Source organism: Galeopterus variegatus, unplaced genomic scaffold (assembly GCF_000696425.1).
Source record: "Galeopterus variegatus unplaced genomic scaffold, G_variegatus-3.0.2 Scaffold1433, whole genome shotgun sequence".
NCBI classification, from domain to species: domain Eukaryota; kingdom Metazoa; phylum Chordata; class Mammalia; order Dermoptera; family Cynocephalidae; genus Galeopterus; species Galeopterus variegatus.
This window is the reverse complement of record NW_007727544.1, coordinates 154951-179219: the sequence shown is the minus strand read 5'-3', so window position 1 is coordinate 179219 and position 24269 is coordinate 154951. Positions and strand designations below refer to the sequence as shown.

At 41.0% G+C, this 24269-nt stretch overlaps 1 protein-coding gene and 1 non-coding gene across 2 annotated transcripts in view; one reads left to right on the top strand and one right to left on the bottom strand.

The window, feature by feature from the left end:
* The window catches only part of PTCHD1 (patched domain containing 1), a 54104-nt gene that overhangs the window by 16579 nt on the left and 13256 nt on the right, over positions 1–24269 (top strand). The window contains exon 2 of the mRNA XM_008576962.1: positions 20083–20743. Coding sequence (XP_008575184.1) covers positions 20083–20743 — 661 coding nt within the window. The remainder of the gene's footprint in view (positions 1–20082; positions 20744–24269) is intronic.
* Positions 22794–22867, bottom strand: TRNAT-GGU. Its single transcript has one exon. It is a non-coding gene; the product is annotated as a tRNA-Thr (tRNA).

Genomic DNA, 24269 nt, shown 5'->3' with positions numbered 1-24269 from the left:
GGGATCCTGACCATTTATTTTCACTTTCCCTGTAGGCAAAGATAGAGAAACTCGGTTAGAAGGTATTGAGAAAGCTAGGTCGAGAGGTAGGAGGAGAGGAGAGAGTCTAGTCATGAAATTCATCACGGGAAAGAAGGAAGGGATTTTGTCAAACCACAGATATTTATTGAGCAACTTTCTTTGCCAGGCAAATAGTAGGGGATGCAGAGTGAAGAAACCATGTGCATGCCTTAATGGATCTTGCTAGATTCTCGTAAAAATCCCAACATGGTTAAGCATCTCAGATATTAAGTACTCCTTTGACCTTGTATTATTGACTTAACTGTGCATATCTGCTGAGAGTTTAAGAAGATTAGGATTGAAAAGTAGCCATTGGATTTATCTTCTTAGAAGTCATTGTTGAGTTTTGGTTGAGTGCTGGGATAAAGTCTAGACTGGAGTGGTTTCAGAAGTGAGTAGGAGGTGAGGAAATGAAGTTAGCAAGCATGAATTACTCTTTGAAGTGTAATTGGAGAAAACAAATGTAAAGGGCTCCTTAAAAAGGGGGAGATGTTACAAAAGTTGGAAGGGACATGGGGTTAATGAAGCCTTTTTTAAAAAATCATGGGAGTGACATGACCATATTTCAAAGCTCATGGGAAGAAATTAGTACAAAATGTTTGAGGATGTGGAAGAAAGGGAGATAAAGTGTACTACGAAGAAGGGAAGTCAAAACCCAATGAAAGAATTGACCTTAGAGAGAAGGAGGATTGTGGCCTTGATTTTTCACAGAAGGGAGGATGGGAGCAGATGTAGGTATTTTTATGGATTCGGTGGCAGCAAACTGAAGGTAATTCCCATCTGATGGCTTGGGTTTTCTCTGCAAGATAGAAAACAAGGTCAGCAGCTGAAAATGAGTCTTGTCAAGTGCTAAAGAAAGAGAACACTCTAATATCTGTGGGCTTGGCCACAAATTGACAAGGGAATGAGAAGAGACTAAGTAGTAATATGAAAGCAATTTTTTTCATGGAATTTGGATATAAAAGCAAAGAGACAGTCTCTCCTTCCCATTTGTCTCAAGGTAAGCAAAAGTATAGAGAAGAAATTGAAGTGGAAGTGAGGCAAGTTGAAAGAGTTCACACAGGATATATCTAAATTTAAGAAGAAGAATATGAATTATGTAGAAGTAATGATTCGTGAACTCCAAGAGTTTTTTGGCATTTCAATAGCTCATCAAAGGAGACTGAAATGACCTGGAATGGTTTAAGTAGAGATTGAGATGGTGTGACCTCTAAGGATCACACAGCCTTCCAATTCCATCACATATCTCAGTGGTTCTCAAACCTAGCTACATCTTGGACACCAGAGGAATTCAAATGTACCATGCCCAGACCTCATACCCACAGATTTTCATCCCATTGGACTAAAATCAAGGTGACCTTACTGCAAATGTGGCCCACAGGCTGGTAACATCAGCAGCATTGGCACCCCCTAGGACCTTGTTCGAACCACAGGCTGTGAGGCTCCACTCAGACCTATTAAATCTGAATCTGCATTTCAACAAGATTCCCAGTTGATTTGTGTACACATTAAAGTCTGAGAAGCACGGGGGTAAAGCATAGTCTACAGTGGGACCCAAAGTTGAGTACTTTTTTGAAGCTCCCCTAGGAAATTCTAATGTGTAATCAGTTGAGAACCACTGCGGGATAGAAAAAGAGACCATTTTAAAACCATATTAAGTTGATGTGATAAAATTTCACGGTATTGCATATCACAGAAAAGAAAGAGTGCATGTGAAGACCAAATAAGACCTGTAGTTAATATTATTGTACCAAAATGAGTTTCATGGCTTTAATAATGTACTGTGGTTATGCAAGATGTTATTATTAGGGGAAGCTGGGTGATAAAGATACTTCAGCCTGGCAAAGGAAAGAAGAAATGATATACTGAGAATTTTAAAATATCTTTATTCCTAATTCTAATGTGCTATTCTTTCTACAAATCCATATATTAATATCTGCCTGTGTATTCCCTTGAGAGTTGGGCTGCAAAAGTATTGCTGCATTTTTGGTTTAGTTTTGTTTTTAGATTGCCACAGAATCTTTACAGACGTAAAATCATATATATTCATTTTAACAATCATCTAATCCCACACATTCTGGTTTCTATTGTTTGTTTTGTTTGTTTTATTTTGTTTTCCCTGAGTCTTTGAGAACTAGCTACTACTTTTGCTTATTCACTTCTCAATATTTAACTAGATTTCAGGACATGTGAGAGGAAGCTGTTTAATGCATACTGGTGATGCCAAGGAGATTGTACAAAAGTATGTTGGCTTGTCCAGAATGTTTCTGTCTTGAGTATTGTATGCCTACTTTTTGTGTGTTCTGTGTTGGGAGCAGGGATATAACAAATAAGACTCAGTTTCTTCTCTCAAAGAGCTGAAAGAAGATGCCATTATTATACAGCAAGTGATGAAACAGATGTGTCTACACACAGGAGACTAGAGAAGACCTAATCTGCATTTCCAGGGCAGGCTTCCTGGGGGAGGCAACGCCTAAGCTGAGCCCATCACTCCTCACACCTCCAAACTCCTCAAAGGGAGAGTGGGGTACTGAGACTTGGCTGCTCACTGTGCAGCCCTTTCAGAAACAGCTCCAGTTTCTTATTAGTGCTAGTTTGCAGCAGCTTCTTTCACAGAATAGAGGACAGGGCTCTGAAAACTGTGGTATAGGTTCTTCCTGCATCACATCAAATAAGTCACTGCAGAGTATCATCTTTAGTAAATCTTGTCATTGTATCCACCACAAAAAGAGAAGTGCTGCTTCTCACAAATACAACCCTCACATCATGAAAGGGGCAGTTGCTCTATTACAGTAACACCACTAGAGAGCCAGGAAGGGGCCGGCCCAGTGGCACACTGGAGAGTGCGCCGCTTGGGAGTGTGGCGGCGCTCCCGCCGAGGGTTCGGATCCCACGTGGAGACCGGTTCCCGCTCACTGGCTGAGCGCGGTGCGGGTGCAACACCAAGGGTTGCGATCCCGTTGCCGGTCAGTAAAAAAGACAAAAAGGAAAAAAAAAAAAGAGAGCCAGGAAGAATGTGGGATTTCTAGGCATTAAAACCATCATGCACCTCATGAATAGCAACTCCTGGGTGAAAGTGCCAGCTACACTTTCTGATTGAGATGTGGAAAAGTTTCTCAGTAAACAAAAGAGTACTGAGCACCTGTGGTAGGCTTTTCTGACAGGCATTTTATCTATACTGTCTCACTCAGGAATCAACAACATTACAAGACAGTAACCCATTTTGATGGTGGGGAAACTGAGGCTCCAGAAGGGTGATTTGCTCAAGGTCTTCAGAAAGTGACTAACTTAGTTGGTGTGAACACAAGTCTGTATGATTCCGGTGTCAGGCTCTTTCTAGCATGCGAGGCTGCCTCAAGAGCTTTCTTTCTTGCAGTGTTTACAGTCAGTCTTGCTGGTCTTGAAATTAGATATTCGCCTACAAATTAGTAAGGATAAGACAATACAACCCAATAACCAAAGGGGCAAAAGGCTTGAATATGCACTTAAGAAAAGAGGATAGCCACGGGGCTAATTTGGAGCTTGTGAAAAGGTGCTTAGCATCAGTCATCATGAAAATGCAAATTAAAACCAAAATAAGGTAATAGTACACACCCACCAGAATGGTAAAAATTAAAAAGACTGATAATACCAAGTGTTGATGAGGATGTGGGGCAACCAGAACTCTTATACATTGCTAGTGGGAATATAAAATGCTACACTCACTTTGGAAAACTTAAACTAAATACATGCCTACTCCATGATCCCAAAATTCCACCCCTGGGTCTATAGACCCAGTAATGTGCTGGGGCTGGCTCCTACTGGCTCCTAAAGGTTGACTGGGCACATCTGTTCCTAACTCACATCCCCTTGGTAGCTTGAAAGTGGCCATGGTGGGGGTATTTACAAACACTTACAAACCAGAGCTATTTTTGTTAGAGAACTAATTGTTAAACATTTACCAACACACCACTTTATATACCTGAGAGAAATGAGTATACATGTCCACCAAAGGTTATGTACAAGAATGTCCATAGCAATTTTATTTATAAGAATTCCAAACTGGAACCCAAAAGGTCTACCAACAGGGGAATGGAAAAATAAATTGTGGTATTTTCACACAATGGAATGCTACACCACAAAAATATATAAAAATTAACAACCCACTGATAAACACAACAACATGGATGACTCTCAAAGGCTGTCAGTTGAGTAAAAGATGGCAGAAACACAAGAGTACATATTTCATGATTCCATTTACAAGAATCTCAAGAACAAGCAAAACTAATTAATGTTGATAGAATCAGTCTCCTCTGGGAGTGGTGGGGGTATTGACTGGAGAAGAACATGAGGGGGCCTTCTGGGTGCTGGGTATATTCTATGTCTTTATCCAAACAATGTTTATATGGGTTTGTACATGTTTATATGGGTGTGTACATATAAAAATTCATTAAACTGTACATTTAAGATTTGTACCCTTTACTGTACATGTTATACCTCAGTAATGAAGAGTGGAGACATGTACACATGTGCAAGTTCACACATACACCCTATTCAGGGACCCTGTCAGCAAGGCAGAAGAGTTAGACTATTATCCCAACAGCGCAGAGTATCCAACAATAGTGAGTGCCAACAAAAAGAAAAGCAGCTTGAATCTTGGCAGACAAATTAGCTCAGTTTTACTGACATCCGACACACTTCTATCATGGAGAGTTTCTTTCAACACCTGTATTGGCAGCAGTGCCGATGCATGGAAAGTTTGTCTCTACCATCACATACTCCCCAGGCACATCACTGCCAGGGAAGGAATCCAGTGAACACATCAACTGTCTCTCCCACACACCTACTGCCCTAACAGCAGAAATCCATAAATGCAAAGATAGGGACTCTCTTCCAACTTGGGCAGTATTCCAGCATTCGCTGTCAACAGAGAACACTGAAGCCTGAGACCTTACCTGCTGAGATGTTCCAGAAGGATGCAAAGAGGTTTCTAACTATTTAGCTGAGCTTTTTTTAAAAAAAAAAGCCAAAGAAATGCCTACTTCCTTTATCTTCAGCAAGAAGAAAAATGAGAGATCATGTCATTTCACAATTCTCCATTCCTGGCAGGATGCAGGCCTCAGCCCTCCTTGGGAAATTACGGTGCATTCTTATCATCAACATACCCTGGACCCAACATGTGATTAGCTTTAAGTCTTAATGAAAAGATTGAACCATGCCCCAAGTGAGGGAGAAGTGTAGCCAATAGCACCATGCCACCTAAATTCATGAACTGATCAGGGCCACTTGGAGAAATATTTATTGTATACCTACTATGCACATCATCATAAAAATGTGTACACCATCAAAAGATTGAATAGGAAGAGTAGCTCACAGGATTCTAACTTTACTCCCTAAGGGTTGAGTTTTATTTCCACATAACCATATTTGAATACATAAGACATCGGGGAGTTGATTTTAGAATGGTTTAATGTTTTCAGGACACTAGCAAACTAATTCCAAAGGCTTTGGGCATTATTGAACATTGTCTAAGTTTGGGTTCCCCCCGAAGCCAACCCTGAAACAAGAAATCAAGTAAAGGCAGTTTATTTGGGAGGGGAAGGGCAACCAGAAGAGGAGTGGGGCAGCAAGACAGAAAGGGAAAGGAGCCTAAAACGATGTGTAATTAAGCAGGCTGTGCTGTGGGCAAGGTGAGCACAATTACACTGGGGAAGCTCTGGAATCCAGTTTAAAACACACTCACCCCAGAGTGACCCCACCCATCGGGAGGGAGCTGAGTATTTATAGACCAGCTCCCATATGTTATTGGTTGAGGGCTGCTCCCAAGGGGTGTTAATTCCCCAGCACTTCTGGCCTGCCTAGCAGATGGCAAAGTAGGCTCTCTGACAAAGAAGTGTGGATGGTGGCATTTGAAGTCGGGCAGGTGTGCTCTCAAGAGATAAGGGCTAGATGATATGAACGGGGTGCCAACCGCATCTGCTACAGAGGAACTTGAAGCAATTGGACAGGAACTTCTGTGATCGTATGGTGTATAACCACGCTTTAGAAGTGTACATACAGAAAAGTGAAAGACCACACATCAGCTAAATCTGCACATCTATAAATCTACAATTGATAGATGGCACATTAAGACCCAAACCTGGGGAATGAAACCCAAATGTTTAATCAGTAACATGGAGCTGAAACTTGTCATCCAGTTCTACTACCTGGCTTACTCCCTGGACTAAGCTGTCCAGATCTATAAAAAGGAAGAAGCATAAACCTCCTGCCTCCTTCAAGACAGTATGACTACTGGAGTTCAAATCTTCATTTCACTAATGAACTAGTTATTGCATTAGTGTTTTATTCTGTCTCCCTGCCTCCACTCTCCAGCCTTCCCAATTCAGCTACCACTCTGCAGGCAGCGTGATCTTCCCAAGACAACATTCTGATCATCTCGCCCCCTATTTAAAACCTTTCATTGGCTCCCAATTTCCTACAGGACAAAGTGTATCTTCTAAGTTCAGTAGACAAGACCATGTGTGATTCTGACCTTGTTTGCCTCTTTGACTTTCATCTGTTTTCCCACCAGCTTGAATTGCTTCCATTTTCCCTGACATCCTTTTTGTGCCCCTTAAACTTTTCCCATGCTGTAGCTTCTGCCTGATATACTCTCTCCACCAGTTCCATACCCCCGGCCAAGCGTTTGCCCACGATTAACTCTTCCTCATTCTTAGGTCTTTAGATGTCACTTTCTCCAAGAAGTCTTCCCTGATGCCCACAAGGCCGGTGTGGGTGTCCTTCCCTTACGCCCTGCACTTCTCTGTTAGAACTCCACACAGATTTTGTGATTGCCTCCTTGCTTGTCTTTATCTCCCATAATTGGAATGCTCTGTGAGGGCAGAACCATATCTGTCTTGTTCACATGGCTTGAGGCAAGATTTACTAATAGTTACTAATAAATGTCATTGGATGGATGAATGAGAAGATCCTCATCTGGCCACTGCTTCCTCTCCAATTTTGTATTTCATTGCATTGCTCCTCCCCACTGTTACACACATGCTTATGCATACACACACACATCCTACACACCAACATACTAGACTGCCTATACCCACATTGTACCCTTTAGCTCCTCCATTCATAACACTAATAACACTTTACTTCACTTTGTGGTTTGCCTGTGCTAACCAATTCTGAGAATTTGCCTAAAGTCCCTCCACTAGACTTGAAGGTAAGATTATGCCTTAATGTTCTTTATCTCCCAAGGGCTTACATAATGCCCAGCAGAGTGTAGACACTTAATACATGTTGAGTAAATGGATCATTGCTGTAATCGGTGATGAGGTGCAGAAGACTTTCTCTGCATGACCTCTAATTCTCAATGAAGCAAAACAGGTTCTGGCCTCCCAACTGCCAGGTGTCTGAGACCCATCACAGACTTCACATCTGTGAGCCTTAAATTTTTTCATTAGCCAAGTCAGCAAGCCACTGTCAGTATTAAAGCAAGATAGAACCACCTGGAGTGACATCTTTGGAACAGAAAAGCAATCTTTGCTCCTGGCTGGGTAAACCACTTCCAGAAGCCACATGTCAGTGAGACAGCTGAGTGGAAGGAATCTGTCAATTCCAGCAGGGCAGGTGTGCTCAGGGAAGGTAGATAGATATTCAGAGGGTCCTACAGATGCTCTCCACCTCTGCAGTACCAAGCAAAACTGGGCTGCAGGATAGCTGAATTCTGTAAAACATCAGTCTTGACATGGAAGTTGCAATGGCAGGAGAGTAGGTGTGGTTGGAAGTAGTTAGAGACGAAGGAGATTTTCCAGATCCCTGTCCTTGATTCCTTCATGTTGACAGGATAGTGTCACATGCATCAGGTTCCATCAGCATTGATGAGGCTGTAAACCAAAGGATAGCCATCTCAGGTCCACTGTGAGGCATAAACAGATGAAGTCACATCAGTACTCACATCCTCTTAGACATCCACAGATAGGGAGAGCATACAGCCTGCTTTGCCTGTGATGGTCCCATTTTATGCCTGTTGTTCCTGTGAAATTAACAGTGCCCTCTAGCACTCTCAAAAGTGTTCCAGTTTGGATGATAAATTATATGGTCATACTATCCATTGACAGCATTGACAGCATAAACAGCAGGGGCAGAATCTTCAAATAGACATGACATTGGATGGTAGATACACAGGAGTTTTTATGTTACTCTGTAGACTTCTGTATTTTTAAAATTTTTCTCCTCAAAAAAAATCGAAAAAACAAATACACATGAAAAATTCAAACTACCCTATAATTAAGCACAGCACATAATTATTTTAGTCCTTAATCGCCTACCTAAATTGTTTCTCTGCTCTTATAGTTTTTATATTATAGTCTAACAATATCCATTTGTCTAATGAGATCCACCACTTGTCAACTGTATGTAAGCAACAGGACCAAATCCAATGTCATCTGTTTATTTAATATGTAAATAATATGCATGTAGCACAGTAACCTTTGGGTACAAATGAAGTATCATTCAATGTCACCAGAGAAAATATAAATCAGCAAGAAGGAACAAACACTGAAGATTCAGCCACCACATCTTTCTGGGCTCTTTCTATGTGCCAGGCACTATTGTAGGTGCCTGAGATACAGGATTGAGTGACACAAAGTCCCTTCCCTCATGGAGTGTATATATCCTAGAGTTAAACTGCCTTTGGGGAGAGATGATACCCACGTCCTGCAATACTCCCAACTTCAATCTAATGTTTTGCAATAAATCCCCAAAGTCCCAGCCCTTTTTTACTAATACATTCTATAAAGTTGTTTCTGTTTGTTTGTTTTTTCTTCTGTGTGTGTCTGGGGTGGTGTGGGGGGGCATGTAGAAAACATACATGATGCAAAGGATACTATTTGAACTGATGAAAGTCTTGTCTCTTTTCACATGTCTTCCGTGTCTCCAGCTAGTTGAGCATGCTTGTCATTGGTAATGGGGTTGTGGCTTCTCTCTGAGGTTTCTATGGTAAATACCTGGCATTTGCTGGGTTTCACCATTCAGTACAGTTAAGAGTCTTTTTGATTTTCTTAAGCTGCTTTGTCACGTTTGACCCCTTGACTTTGCTATGTCACCACCATCTCATGCTGTGGGTTGACTGTGCTCAAGTCTAATACCAGAAAGCAAATTTATCAATATCCAAATGTTCAAAGCAGAGAGATTAGGGGATAAAGTCTTTACTTTGCCAAAGGAACTCCCATTAGAGGACAATCATCTGAGCTCAGGATTTAAATCTGGGCTTACTAAATTTTTAACAATCTAAACCAACTTACTAAATTTGTGACCTTGGGCAAGTTACTTAAGTTCCTTGAGGCTCAGTTTCCTCAGCTGCAAATGGGAATATAATATCTACATCCCTGAATTGCTGTGAGGATTAAATGAGATGATAGATGTGGCATTCCTTGCACAGTATCCGACACTCAGTAGCCACATAATACTTTTCAGTTTCCTTCTTTTACTCCCACCATCATTCTCTGCATGGTCTGGATTCCTTTAGTTGAGGTTCACAGTAATCTAACTAGGGAGCTAACCTGAAGAAGATGGGATGGTTTTCAGGCTGGAAGTTTACACTGGAATTAGGGAGTACCAACTTTTAAACACATACTATCTGACTATTCTCTCCAAATATTTGTACTGATGCATGCTACTAACCCCATTTACCCTGTAGTCTCTCAGCAAAATTGTGAACAAAAGTCTGCCTCCTTTACATTTAATTGAATATGTTTTTCAAAAACAACTGAGGAAATTCCATTGATCAAAGGAAAAAAGTGGGGAGCAAGGCAAAACAGAAGATAGAAATGGGGTTGTTCATTTTGTTTCTTCTGTCAGACATCTACTGGGTACCGCTTGTGTGTCAGAGACTGTACTAGCAGTTTACATTCAATTTCTCATTTATTCTCCAACCATCCTTATGAGATGAGTATTATTATTGTCTTCACTTTACAGATGAGGAAACTGAGGCATGGAGATAGCCATTAAGTAACAGCCTAGCGTCTAGGATTACACATCTACTAAGTGCCAAAACTGGGATTTAAGCCTAGGCAGTCTGTCTCCACCACCGAAACCATACTACCAACGTTAGCGCCTCCCAGAATGGTCAAGGTCTTAGCAGGCTGAATCACAGAAACTATCATAACCTCAACCGTCTGCTCTATGAGACCTCCTTTCAGATCAGGAAGGCAGTGGCTGAGACACTCTTGTGATTTTTAAGGGCAGTAGCTTTGTATGAGAAACTTCAGAACAGGGAAGAATTATTTCCGGAAAAAAAATGCACTATCAGGTAATATGCTCTTTTATGAATTACATCGAGCCCTCACTCTTGTAAGGCTCATGGTCCATCATTCAGGAGAGCCATTACCATGTCATTAGGTAGAACTTTTTTTCCTGTTTCTTCTTTCATCAGCCATAATTGTCATTGTTCTTAAGCTTAGTGCCTATTAGAAACTTAGCAAATCCCTTCAATGAAAAAAAATTGCCAAAGAACTCATTTGATGGACACACTTATTCATAATTTTTTAGGTTTAACATTGTTATTAATTATTCACAATTACAAATATTTCAAGGATGTGGGTTATATGGCATTTTGATTTTTTTTTCATAAGCTGAAACTACTAAAAGTGTGAATTCCAGTTGCATGTGGGGGCTCATGCCCACAATGTGTGCAGCCCTGTTTTTGCTTGTGGAAAAAGGAATGAGTGGATGGATTTGTGAGAGCATTCATATCCAGGACTGTTGTCTTTTTCCTGAGATCCTGCCCTGGTACCACCAAACTGCCTCTTGGGAATGAAACAAAATTGTCTGATACCTCCTAGGGAAGCTCAGGTCTGACAGGACTCTTGGGGAGGAGGAGGGGCGGGAGAGGGTGAGAACAAACACTCACTGAAGGTCAGTTGGGTGAACCACATAAAATTGCCACTAACGAACCACTTTTTAACTTATAGAAATGGTAATTTCATATGGTTTAACCTAATACTAAATGCGAGGCCAGATACCTTTTATATGTTATGATAATAACCCTATGAGGTAAGGATTATCCCCATTTTACAGACAATGAAACTGAACTAAATGTCTAAAGTCATTGTCTTAGTTTGGGTTCTCCCAGAACAGCTTCTTGAACCTGGAGTCAAGGACCCCATGCAAGTAGTGTATTTGGAAGACAATCCCAGGAAGTACTGGGAAGAGAATGGCAACATGAGACCAGGAAGGGAAGCCATCAGTTATGGGGACATTGTTAAGCCAGTAACCCTGTAGGCAACTGGAACCTAATCCTGCTAGGGAACTCTGGAAAACAGTGAGGAATATAGGCCACAGGGTTATCACACCTGACGGGGACATGAGAGCTGGGCCATTTATACACAAACTGTCTTTAGTCATAGATCCAGGCTGCCTGGGATTGATATAACACTAATGCCCCAGTATTTCCACATCAAATTGGACATAGGGCTGGTATGCCCTGAAGTGGTAAGGTTGAGGGGATATGGGCAGCACCCAGCTGTGTCTACTACATCCCACAGCTATTACTAACAGAGGCAGGGTTTGAACTTGCGGTATTCTGACCTCATAACCCATGTCCTTCCCAGGAAAGCACAAGATGTTGTCAAACCAGGAAATATCATGGGCTCCGGGACAATCAGGAGTCAACTCTGTGTCTGGACAGGTATAACAGCACTAACCAGAGGAGTTACCATCTATGTTTCCTACTGTATAATAATAGCCATTACATTTGTGCAGCCCTCTAGAGTTCACAGAATGCATGCACATCCATCACCTTATTTGGCCCTCATGCCCAAAAGACAGACTAAAGTCCATTCACTCATGAAATTATTATACTCAAGTGTTTACTCCACAACTACTGAGTATGTGTTCCAGGCACTTTTCTAGGTAACAGAGATATAAAGGTGGACCAAACACATGCTCTACCATGGCAAGACTCATATTCTAGTGGGGGCAGCAGAATAAAGAAACAAAGAAATGTATGATAATGTCATCTGATTGGTGCCATGAGTAAAATAATAATAATAATAATAAGACAAGAAAAGATGATGGCAATGGCAAGGGATGCTGTGTTTTTAATTGGAAGTGGGGTCTGGCAAGATGATTGCATTTAAGCAGAGGAGTGAAAGAAGTGAGGATACAGGTTTTGTAGATGCCTGGAGGAAGGAGATTTTAGGCAGAATCAAGAGCAAGACAAGAAGTGTGATGTGAGCATAGTGAGATACGAGTCCGGAGCAGTCAGCAAGGACAGTGTCCCATGTCACTGGCCATAGTCACCACTTGGGTTTTTGCTCTGAGCACAATGGGGAACCACTGGGGGATTTAGAGCAGGGTAGTGGCATGTTTTCATAGGCTCATTTTTCGCTTATCTCTAAGTCGTGTGGTCAGCAAGACCCAGAACCAGGGCTAAAATTGAAGCCTTCAGACTCCTGTTGCAGTGCTCCTCCCACTCAGGCCCATGGTTATGCTGTAGAACTGAATGTTCTTGGCATGCTGTTTGTCCTGTCCCTTCTATGGTTATTTATGGTCTCTTGACCAAATCTAAAAACAGCTGTTACCTGTTCCCCATGCATTTGGTTCTTTGGGACTTCCTTTTGCCATTTGGCCAATCAGCTTTAACATTCTCCCATTTCTGTGAGCATCCTCTTAGAGCTATCCAACGAAACTCATCACCCACAAACTTGCTCAACTAGAGTTTTAAGCTTAACCACGAAAGTCAAGTGAGGACATAAGGAATTAAAAAATAATCATTCTAATCAAAAAGTTTAACCTTATAGATTTCCAGGCATCTCCATGATATTAAGGATTTTTTTTTTTTTGATCAAGACCAAGTGAAAATTTCTCTCAGACTAGGGAAATAAACAGATTATTGGAGCTGTGGTTTACTGTACTGTCTTTCTCATCCAGACCAATGTGGAATCAAGCAAAACTTGCAATGAGGTATTGCAATTGCTTTTTCTTTTACCATTACGATTTTTTGTTTCTAAAATCTCAGATTTATTTGCTTCAAATTCAAAGCTGCTTTGTTTTATTCAGCCAAGGCTGCAAAGACAAACTCAGCTTGTTTAGGGAATTACAATGCGTGGCTGTCTTGGCTGCTTTTCAGTGTCAACACCTGCACTAAGGGTATTTACCACCTACCCCATCCCCCCACCCCCCACCCCCGTCATAAAGTAAGGAGCAAAACAGAAATGTCCAACTCTCCCAGACCTGCACTGGCATTGCAGTACTGACAGACGTAACCATTTGTCTTTTGTCACTGGAGCAGGTCAGCATGACGCCAGGCACACATGTGCAGAGGAAGCATGTGGATAGATAGTCACTTGTTTGGATACATCCACAGCTTAAATTTGGTGTCCTCTGAAAATGTAATGTTTCAAATGCAGGATGATATTTTTGTTCACTTATTAAGGGATGACTAACTTGCTTTTGGCTGCACTACAAATGAATCACGGTAACAATCCCCAACTTGCGACTTCTGGTGTTCTGATGTAATGCACTTCTATTAAAAGAAGAGGAAAGAGAGTGGGTGGGAGTGAGATCATGCAAAGACAGAACATAACACCAAGGGAGCTAGCGTAATTTATGAACTGCAGAGACCAGACCCATCCACTTCAAGGTGTTTTCTTGTGTCCTGGGTGAAGAGATCTTGCAAGTTAGTACCTACCCATTCACAGTTGCAGAATATACAGCCAGATCAAGATCTGGAATTTGGAGGGATTCAGTGAAGAAAACATTTCATTTAGGGGTAAAACCAGATATTCCTTGAAAGCATCTTTAAGTGATTTTGATTTAATGTTACTTAGAAGGTAATATTTTGGGGCAAATGATAGAAATTAAGGAGGCAAACTAACAATCTCCCTTTTTATATTTTTTAAAATGTGTGCAGCTTATATAGGAGTAACAGAAGGAGGGTTGGAACATGAGACAAGAAAGGGAAGGCAGCTTATTAAGGGGGGGCATCATCAGACCAGCCCCCACTGGGAGTAACTGGAGCTCCTTCATGCTGAGGACCTGGTGAAGTGGGGAACCCACACCTGCTTAAGTCTTCCCTCACATGTGAGATTACTAGGGGACAGTTTGATCCTGCTCCCAGAGTGTGTTAATTGCCCTGCATGGGCAGAATGGCGTTCCTGCCTTCCCTCTTCCCTTTTCAACAAGAAATAAATACAAGAGAGCTGAAAGGTATTGTATAAGATCCTCTAAACCCACAGGTATTTTTCCTATGTTAATCACCACTCAGGAGCAGACACTTACTTCCTCCCAGATCCCTTCCGTACTCTCCTCTACAAGGTGTCCCTGCTGTCTTCTGAGGAAGATCTGAGTGTGCCAAGGAGAGACAGAGAGGAAATTAGACTCTGGCCTGTCGTGACCGGCAGCCCACACTGGCTTTGTCCCAGGCTTTGGCAGAAGGGGATTATAAAAGCCAGTGCCTCCCCAGAACGGGAAATCACTCAGAGAAGGAAATCATGTTTTTTTCCCCCAGTGAACCTATTTTCTTTACCTTGTTTTCTTTCCAATTTTATTTACTATCAGGTCTGTCATTACCCTAAAAAGAACTTCAGTGTGTTGGCAAAGCATGCCTCAAGCAGCTGTAATTAATCTCAAATTATTATTTATCAAGTTAACTTTCTGTCACCCAGTATGACTGTATAGTTTGTGGATGTCACTCATCTTAGAATTGTGCAGTGTTAGAACTGGAAGAGTCCATCCTTAAAGATTAGCTAGACTAACTCCCTTTTTTTTACTGATAAATCTGAGATTTGGGGTCTCAGACCTGAGGAAATAGAGTGGCATTCCTAGGGTCACCAGCACTCCTAAGGGAAACAGCAGAAGTCATACTGGAAGCCAAAACTTATTACTGGATTCTTATTACTTCTTCTTATTTATTATTATTACTAACTTATTAATTATTATTCTTATTCTTATTATTATTTATTTTTTCTTAGTAAGTCTGTCTTTTAAAAGGTTTATGTGGCAGAGTAGTATACCAAACAGAACGAAATTCTCCCTTGCAACAACATGGATGAGCTTGTAGAAGCTTATGTTGAGTGAAATAAGCAAAGCACAGAGGGGTAAATACTGCATGTGCTCACTCATAAGTGGGAGCTAAGAGAGAAAGAAGGAAGGAAAGAAAGACCACAGTGGTGTGTTGGACTTGCAGAGGGAGAGAGCATACCTAGGGATACAAAGTGGAGTGGGGGAAAGGGAGATGGGGAGGGAGGTCGGGGATAATTGGGTGGGGACACAGGGTATAATCGCAATTTATGGTAATGGGCGTGCTGCCAGTATGGATCTGGCCCTCACATCTTGGTGACAATCAGCTTTGTACCCCATGAATATTCATAACCAATAAAAATAAATAAATAAATAAATAAATAAAACTGTTTGAAACCTGAAAAAAAAAGTTTTATTTGGTAACTCCAGAGGCTAGACAGAGAATTAGAAGTCAGTAAACTCAAAACTCATCCCCTTTATTATCTGTTATTATTGCCGTGTAAAGTTGCTGTCTGAAAATGAGGTTAGGCTGTTTGGATTATTTCTGGCCTCTCTTATTGAACCCCAGTTCTCCAAGTGTCACCATCTCACAGCTCAGTCACATCTACCGCCAGTCATTTGAACCAGGTGGGCTGATACTTCTTCATTCTTCCGCAAGTTTTCTTCATCCTCAATGCCAAATTTGTGTTGCTCTAGGGCTAAGTGTCCTGCTATGGAGTAAGGCCTGATTTAGAATCCTGCATCTGCCCTTTACTTACTTGATCATCTTAGGTGAGTTATTGAGATTTTTTAGGCCTCAGTTGCTCCAGCTGTAAAGTGGGGGTATAATTTAACCATTTTCATAGAGTCTTTGTATTGAATACATTTTAAAAACTGTACAGAAAGTACTTAGCAGACTGTTACTATTATTATTATCATTCTTAACTTGAAGGGTAATGAGAGCAAAGAAGCTAACAATTTAAATGGTATGTTCAGAGCCTTAGAATGAATCTCAGTTTAACATTCTGTTCTGACCTCTTTGGCAGCAAATAATAGATGCTTCTCGACTTACTATGGGGTGACATCCCAATGAATACATCATAAATTGAAAATATCGTAAGACAAAAATGCATTTAATACACCTAACCTACTGAATATCATTGCTTGGCTTAGCCTTCCTTAAACGTGCTCAGAACACTTACATTAGCCCATAGTTGGGCAAAATCATCTAATACAAATAAAGTGTTGAATATCTCATGTAACTTGATGTTCTACTGAACGTGTATTGCTCTTGGACCATCGTAAAGTTGAAAAATTGTAAGTCAAGCCATCGTAAGTAAGGGGCCATCTATACCATAATAATAAAAAATATTGCAATCAGAATTGACATTGGATTGGGCTTTACTCGTACAAAGCTCTTGGCATTGTTGACTGTTAGACCTTCCATTCATTTTGGACAATCACATCTCATGATTTTCCATGTGTGAGTTCAAGCATGCTAAATGCAGCGAAATTATCCTATTATTGACAACACAGTAGATTTGATGAGTACTTATTGAATGTGTTTTGAGCGAATAATTTAGAATCTATACATAGTTATAGGAACATGGATTATATGTTGATTTGCATGACAAATTCAGACTATGTTAAGGGTTAGGACTATTCCTTCATGCCATTTTTCCTTCCTTTTCTGAGAAGGGGGTCTCTTACCTAATTTTATTATAAGCTTGTGTGGATTGCAGTTGTCCATTCTGTGAATTATCTGAAGCATAGCTTTGATCTCTGCCTTCCTTTTTTCTTGTGAATATATCTGTTACCACAGATTAGGACACCTACCAATGTTTCTACTGCCCTGAGCTGGGCTCAGGAAAATAAATCAGGGAATCCTAAAACCCTGTACAGGCAGCATGTACAGAGTGTGTCCATGGCTATGTGGACATCCAAGAGTGGATTGTGTGTGTTTTGATGTGTAGTCATAAGAAGCAAAGATCAGAACTGAGCCATTTCAAAAGCCATAAAAGGGATTCTCAACTCTCTTTTCCAATGCCTCTTATTATCCTCTCACCTCTTCTCCGGCAGTAGAATCCCACAGACTTCCCCTGCCAGGTGGGTGGCCTCAGCCCTCTCTGGCTGCTTTGTCACTCTGCATCACCCTGCCAGTCAGAAGCAAGAGTGACACATGTTCTACCCACCACTCTATCGGAAATTCAAAGCAGCTGCATCTCATAGCAGCTCTGGTGCCGAGACTTAAGAAACCTTCTCTTCCAATTTTCAGTAAGATTTTTATTTTCCAAGACTCTCTCCTATGGTCTGGTGGTACGGGGGTTAACATGCTGTCTGCTTTCTTCGGTGAATGGTCCCAGGGGTCATAGCAGTAGATCTGAAGAGTTGGCAGTTCACTAAATAGTTTACAACTCCCCACCCAGCAGTGCATGGTCGCCTTAGAGAATGGATGGAAAATATCCCCTTGCTATAATTGGGTTCAGCCCTGTGGCTTAACACCATCTTATTTGGCAATCTTTTTCTCTTGACATATTTAGTAATCACTCTAAGGGAGATTTATTACACTGCTCATGGGAACAAACAATGCACTAAATATTACACATATGCATGCTTTCAATACCACTCCTTTTCTAGTCTTTTCTAAATCTTTCCCCAAAGTCTTTCTTTTAATTCTTATCAAAATTCTCCCATCTTTAAATTCCTCTTGGTTCTTCTCTCTTCCAAAATAACCTTTTATATTTTGGAATTTTTTTAAAGTTAGGAGTTCTTTTAATCAAAATTCACTGGGCCATGCTTAGAGAAGAATGGATGAAAACACACTTTCATAGCTTAAAACAATCAAAGATATTTTGCTCACCATTAATCCCAAAGTGTCAAAACAAAAATTTGGCATATGGTTAGGATAGTAAAAAAGCCTCCTCAATATCAGATATCTCTGGGAGACCAAGTATATGTATATACTTGGTGTGTGTGTGTATATATATGTGTGTGTGTGTGTGTATACACACACATACATATACATATATATGAAAGAACTCAAGTATTTCAGCCAAACATAATTCAACAAAGTGTTTTCTGAATCTGAGGATTGATACCTATGAAGAGATGTGGGGGAATGGGGCACTGAGAATTAGGAATAACAATTCATGCTCTGTGCTAAGGAAAGGGCTTTGACAGCTGATGCCCCTCAGACATTTTTTTTTAAATCCTTAATATCCCACTCACCCAGGCACATACACAGCAAAATATCTTAACAAATCATCCATCTAGAACAGATGTGAGAGAAAATATTGCAGGGTCATGGAGATGCTCAGAAGGTTATGAGGTGTAATAGCACAGCCACAGTATGGCAACTCTATGGATGTCCAATTCCATTTCCTTTGGATGTTCAATTCTATTTTCTTTACATATGAAATGTTCTTTATTCATCAGATATGCAGTAATGGCTACCTGTGCTCTTGGGAGAGCCCACTCAGTGCTAGGCACAGTCCTAGATGTACTTACTTACCTAACACCCAAGTACATGTCTGTCACCAGCCTCATTCTGTAGGCTGGCCACATTTTACACAGAGAAGGCAAAACCACCATGAGGATAAGTGGCTTACTAGTCGAAACAGTTAAATTAGGGACCCATGTTGCTACAACTGAAATAGTAAGTAAAATGATGCCACAGCAATTAGCTCTACCACCCCTACCAGCATGGCCTCCCCAAACCTTAGTTTTCTTATCTGTAAAATGAATTTTTGAAAGGATTTAAGGTGTGAAGCCCTGACACATGGTAGGAGTCCCTTACTCCCACTGCCCCCGCCCCACTGCTTTGTTTTCTCATCTTAGACAGTAGATTACACATACTCCTCCATATCTGAACTTGAGCAAATGTGATTTTTAGGGGGGAGTGGTAAAGGCACAAATTCAGGAATTAGTTGCTGGCCAGAACCTTCCTTTAGCTGCTGGTATTGCCAAACTGGAGGTGTATGGTGAGGAGCTAAGAGCACAGGTTCTGGAGACAGACTGCCTGGTATAGCCCAGCTCTGTCTCTTATTATGTGTGTGACCTTGGGCAAGTGACTTGGCTTCTCTGTGTCTCAGTTCCCTCATCTGTAAAATGAGGCTAGTACTTGTACCTACTTTGTAGTTTGTTTTAAGGATTATATGAGTTTGTCTGTATAAAGGGCCTAGAACTGGGCCTGGCATGTATTAGGGCCTATTAAATTAATGTTTGTATCCTCAGCTGCACTTTGATGGCAGGCATACCGTACTTGGCCACAGCGAATTTGACATGGGGCAAGGTGTGTAGAATAAATCCCATTGTGCTCCTTTAGCATGATTGCCATGAATCCTAGCCAAGCTCTTACAGTCACCGTTCCCTTCCCACGTATGCAGACAATGAAAGACAGAGAATACAAGGACCACCAAGGTGAACCTCTTGTTTTTCCATGGTACAGAGTGAGTGAATTGGAAGAGACCATTTATCTGCCCTGCAAATCGGCAACAAGAGATGGGCCTGCAGAGGACCTCTGCATTCAGAACCACACCTTAGTTCACTTTCTACATTATATTTTCAAGAGGGAGACTGAACAGGGGACCTATATAAGATTTTCAAACATTATAGACCAATTGGGTCACAGATAAAGAACATGTGGAAATGACGTTGGTGCTTTAATGTAGCACTTCTCAAACTTTAGCTGCACCAGAATCCCCTGGAGGGCTTGTGAAAACCTGGATTCCTAGGCCCCACCCCAGAGATTCTGATTTACCAGGTCTGGGGTGGGGCCTCAGAATTTTCATTTCGGACAAGCTCCCAGGTTGTGCCGATGCTGCCGGTCCAGGGGCAACACTGTGAGAACCACTAGTCAAGTGTGTGCTTTGCATCCCTACTATTTATGTTTGATCTAAGGTTATAACATTTAATTTGAACTCTTTAGCTTAGAGATGGAATAAATGACTCCACCCTCCCCCAAAAATAGAAATATTTGAACCCACAGAGTTAATGTCACTTACTACTGCCTAATTTTTAGTAATAAACGCTGTCTTTTTTTCTCCATAGTTGCATGCTGCTGTGACCAAGATCCAGGTTCCAAGGCCTGGTTTTAATTACACGTTTGCCCACATATGTATCCTGAATAATGATAAGACTTGCATCGTGGATGACATAGTGCACGTCCTGGAAGAGCTAAAGAATGCTCGGGCCACCAATCGGACCAATTTTGCTATCACGTACCCGATCACGCACTTAAAGGATGGGAGGGCCGTGTACAATGGGCACCAGCTTGGGGGCGTCACTGTGCACAGCAAAGACCGGGTGAAATCTGCAGAAGCCATCCAGCTCACCTACTACCTGCAGTCAATCAACAGTCTCAATGACATGGTGGCCGAGAGGTGGGAATCTAGCTTCTGTGACACTGTCAGACTGTTCCAGAAGTCTAACAGCAAAGTCAAAATGTACCCTTACACATCCTCGTCACTGAGGGAAGATTTCCAGAAGACCAGTCGCGTGTCAGAACGTTATCTGGTCACCAGCCTGATCCTGGTGGTCACCATGGCCATCCTCTGCTGCTCTATGCAGGACTGTGTCCGCAGCAAACCCTGGCTAGGCCTGCTTGGGTTGGTGACCATAAGCCTGGCCACTCTCACTGCAGCCGGGATCATCAATCTTACTGGTGGGAAATACAATTCCACCTTCCTGGGAGTCCCTTTCGTCATGCTAGGTAATTACTACCCTTCATTTTTCTGTTTCCTCTTGCTGGTGGTGGTAACTGGATTTCCAAAGGGCCAGGAGTAGCCATCTAACAACTTTGTTTCATTTATAGTGTCTTCGTTTTGCCCAGAAGACCTGGGATCAATTCTACAAAGTGCTGGTCATTGGCAAAAGGCAACCTAATTTAGTAAATGTGCCAGAATTTCAAAGTCCTGGGTTCCAGCCCTGGTTCTTCATTAAGTAGCTATGTGGTATTTAACAGATATTAATCTTCTCTGTGCCCCAGTGTTTTAGGTTGGTTCCGCAGAAGCAGACCCTGAGACAAGGATTTAGATACAAGTAGTTTATTTGGGAGGTGAGCCCAATAAGCACCCATGTGGGAGTGAGGAAGTGAGACAGGAAGACAGAGAGTTCAAGGTGTGTTAATGAGCAGGTTACTGCTATGGGCACCTATGGCTCAGTCTCACTGGGGACCTTTAGGAGACCTTGTAGAACATACCTCAGAGAGGTCCTCCCTGAGGAGTAAGGAAGCTGGACTGTTTACCCGGAAACCCTGTGTGTGATTCATTGAGGGCTGCTCCCCAGGGCAGTTAACTCCCCAGCACTACCCCGGGAAGAATAAGCATACTCCTGCAGCCAGAGAAAGGCCTCAGGTGACTTTGTAGTAAGAAGCCTTCGAGAAGCTGAAGAATTGTAAATGAGAGGATACATGGATTGGGCAATTATGGTATCTGCTACCCTTAGTTTCCCCACATGATAAATGTACAGGAACTTTAAAAGCAACATGTGAGATATCAGTAAGAAGGTAACTATTTTCCTGTTCTTGCTACAAATGAACTCAGGAGAATGTTTTAAAGGGACAGTGACAGTGATGATGTGCTTTCAGTGTTTTCACTCTGAGGGGCTGCAGGAATACCCTCACAGAGACAATGGTCAAAACAAAGTCACAGTGGTCATAACATAACATCGGTTGCTCTGTCCATCTGGTATAAAAGATGGCATGCCCAACAAGCCTCATGGCAGGGTTCCTGTGGGCCAAGGATTCAAGCAGTTAGTTTGTCCTCTTTTCTGTGACAATTTCTCATCAATTCCGTTAGCAAAATTAAAATGTCATTTGGAATCAGATACTAACATGACAAATGAAGTGGCATTTCGTTGACTAGGAAATAACCATGGTTGAATTTATTAGTATGCCTTATGCCCTGTTTTGGAGTAGTAGAAAAGAAAAGAATTTCCTCAGGAAATTTCAGCTGCACTATGGCGAAATGATAAGCAGGGCTGGTTGGGCTGCAAGGCCACAGGATTACATTCTGCCCTCGATGGTCTGTGGCCTACGGGAACTGAGACCTAGACAATAAACATATACTAGTAGCTTTTGTGAAAAGTGGGGCACTGTGGGGCAACTAAGCAGCCTGAAAATTTGCTAGATCAGTTTACTTGTCACTGCTGAAAAACGACAGGAAGGAGACTGCTGTAGTTTTTCCTGAATGCAGTCTGTTTGGAAGGCAGTATAACTTGCCTGTTTAAAATAATCCCAAGACCATATGGGTCGATCGTGGAATACAGGGAAGTTCCTTGAAGAGTGAGCAGGACTGAGTATTAGTAGCTTCCACAGAGGCTTGAGTTAAGATTTAAATTAAGATGTTTTGCTCATGATTAGTCATATGCTTGAGTGTTTGGGGGATTTGGGGGGAATTTTTGGTTTTTTATAGCTTTTCATTTTAAAAACATAATGGTTTTGTTGCTTTTATGGGAGATGATAAACAGGAATAAGAAAAGGGTGGGGAACTGAAGAGAGATAGTAAGTTTCTTAAGGTGAGGACAAAAGGATGTTGGAGCTAGAAAAAAACCTATCTGTACTGGTTTTATGACACTCAAAGTTGTTACCAGGGAGCTCAAAGCATGTTACAATATTTAAAACTTAAAAATTAATTGTACTAAGTAAAATGAAATTACAATATTCAAAACTTCTTAAAATTAATCTTATTAAATAAAATAAATTACAATATTTAAAACTCCTTAAAACCTATTTTTGTACCTTTTACTTTTTTCTTGGCCGCTGGCCAGTATGGGGATCTGAACCCTTGACCTTGGTGTTACCAGCACCATGCTCTACCAACTGAGCTAACTGGCAAGTCCTGTACTTTTTAAGGAAGTTTTAAATATGATAAGTGAAAGTCAACACACAAAAAATATGCCAGATAGTATTGGTACAGGGAAGCAGGTAAGCGATGGTGGGATAGAAAGATGCTGTTAGCAGGGGAGTGTCTTTAAAAAACAAATCCAAAAGTAGTAGTGCCACGACTCCACGGAGACTGAGTATCACTGAACTTTACATCAGAGTTCAATTCAGAAAAATCTGGCATTTGCAGTGAAAGAGACCAAGCGCTGCAGGTGCCCAATACTCCCTTGTTTGCAATTTGTGAGGACTGTTACATGCATTGATTTGATGGCAGTTTTCCCTGCTGACAGTCAGTGTGCAACTTTTCTGTACATTTTCAGCCCAAAGAGTTCTCAAATTACTTAGTCACAACATGAAAGGAAGCTACGAATTTTAGTAGCTAAGGCCAATCGCAATAAATACTTGCACAATGTAATGGGTGCTTAATATGCTCATAAAGCTAATAGTGCCTGGATTTAGGATGGTTGCCCTTCTGTATTTCTCAGATAAACTTTTCATTCTTAGAGTTTGATTGTAAAATGAAATATAAGCAAGAGGAGGTTCGTAAATGTTGCATTCAAGGCCAATGTTTAATTCTGTTTTTTGATGACCAGTCTAAAATGCCAATAAATATTTCAAATGGTCAAGAAAAAATGCAGTGCTAAGGATTTTGCGCTACAAGTCAATAAACTAGTCAGTATTTAAATTTGCCTGTCAATAACATAAAATGGCTATGCTTAACCTAAGCAGATTTAAGCAAAACTTTTTATTATATAAATACAATATCAAATCAAATAAAAATATATATAGCTTCATTAGAAAGCAAAGTGTCTCAAATGCAGACATTTACTTTGCTATCAGTAGTTCTATAATGTGATAAAAGCTATAGATTTAAAATTTGACAAACTAAACATTCTCAGTGTGATGCTGGTCACATAAGGCCAGATAGAGCCAAATGCCAAAATGACAGTAAATTTAGAATGGAAAATTTTAAGACCACGTGTGTCAAGCAGTATTAACCTGACAAAATTCCAGAAGAGAAAAGAATTTGGATAAACTCTGAGAGTTCACCATAATGGGATGTGACTGTGTGTTTCTAGCCAAGACAATACGTGACATCTCTGGCAATAAGAATATATCCTACACAGATGAATCATTTTGGCAATGATGTAAGCATAGATAAATCATGATTTAGAATGTTTTTAATCAGTGTAGTGCATGTTAGACAGTTCCACTTCTGCTAAAACCTCTGTCCAGATGAGTCAGATCCATTTACTTGGAGCTGAAATCCTAAAAGGTCTACAGTATTATAAATGCTCATTGACAGTTTTTAGTTACTATAATTTAGAGAAGAGTTTATTTGGTCTATACTCCT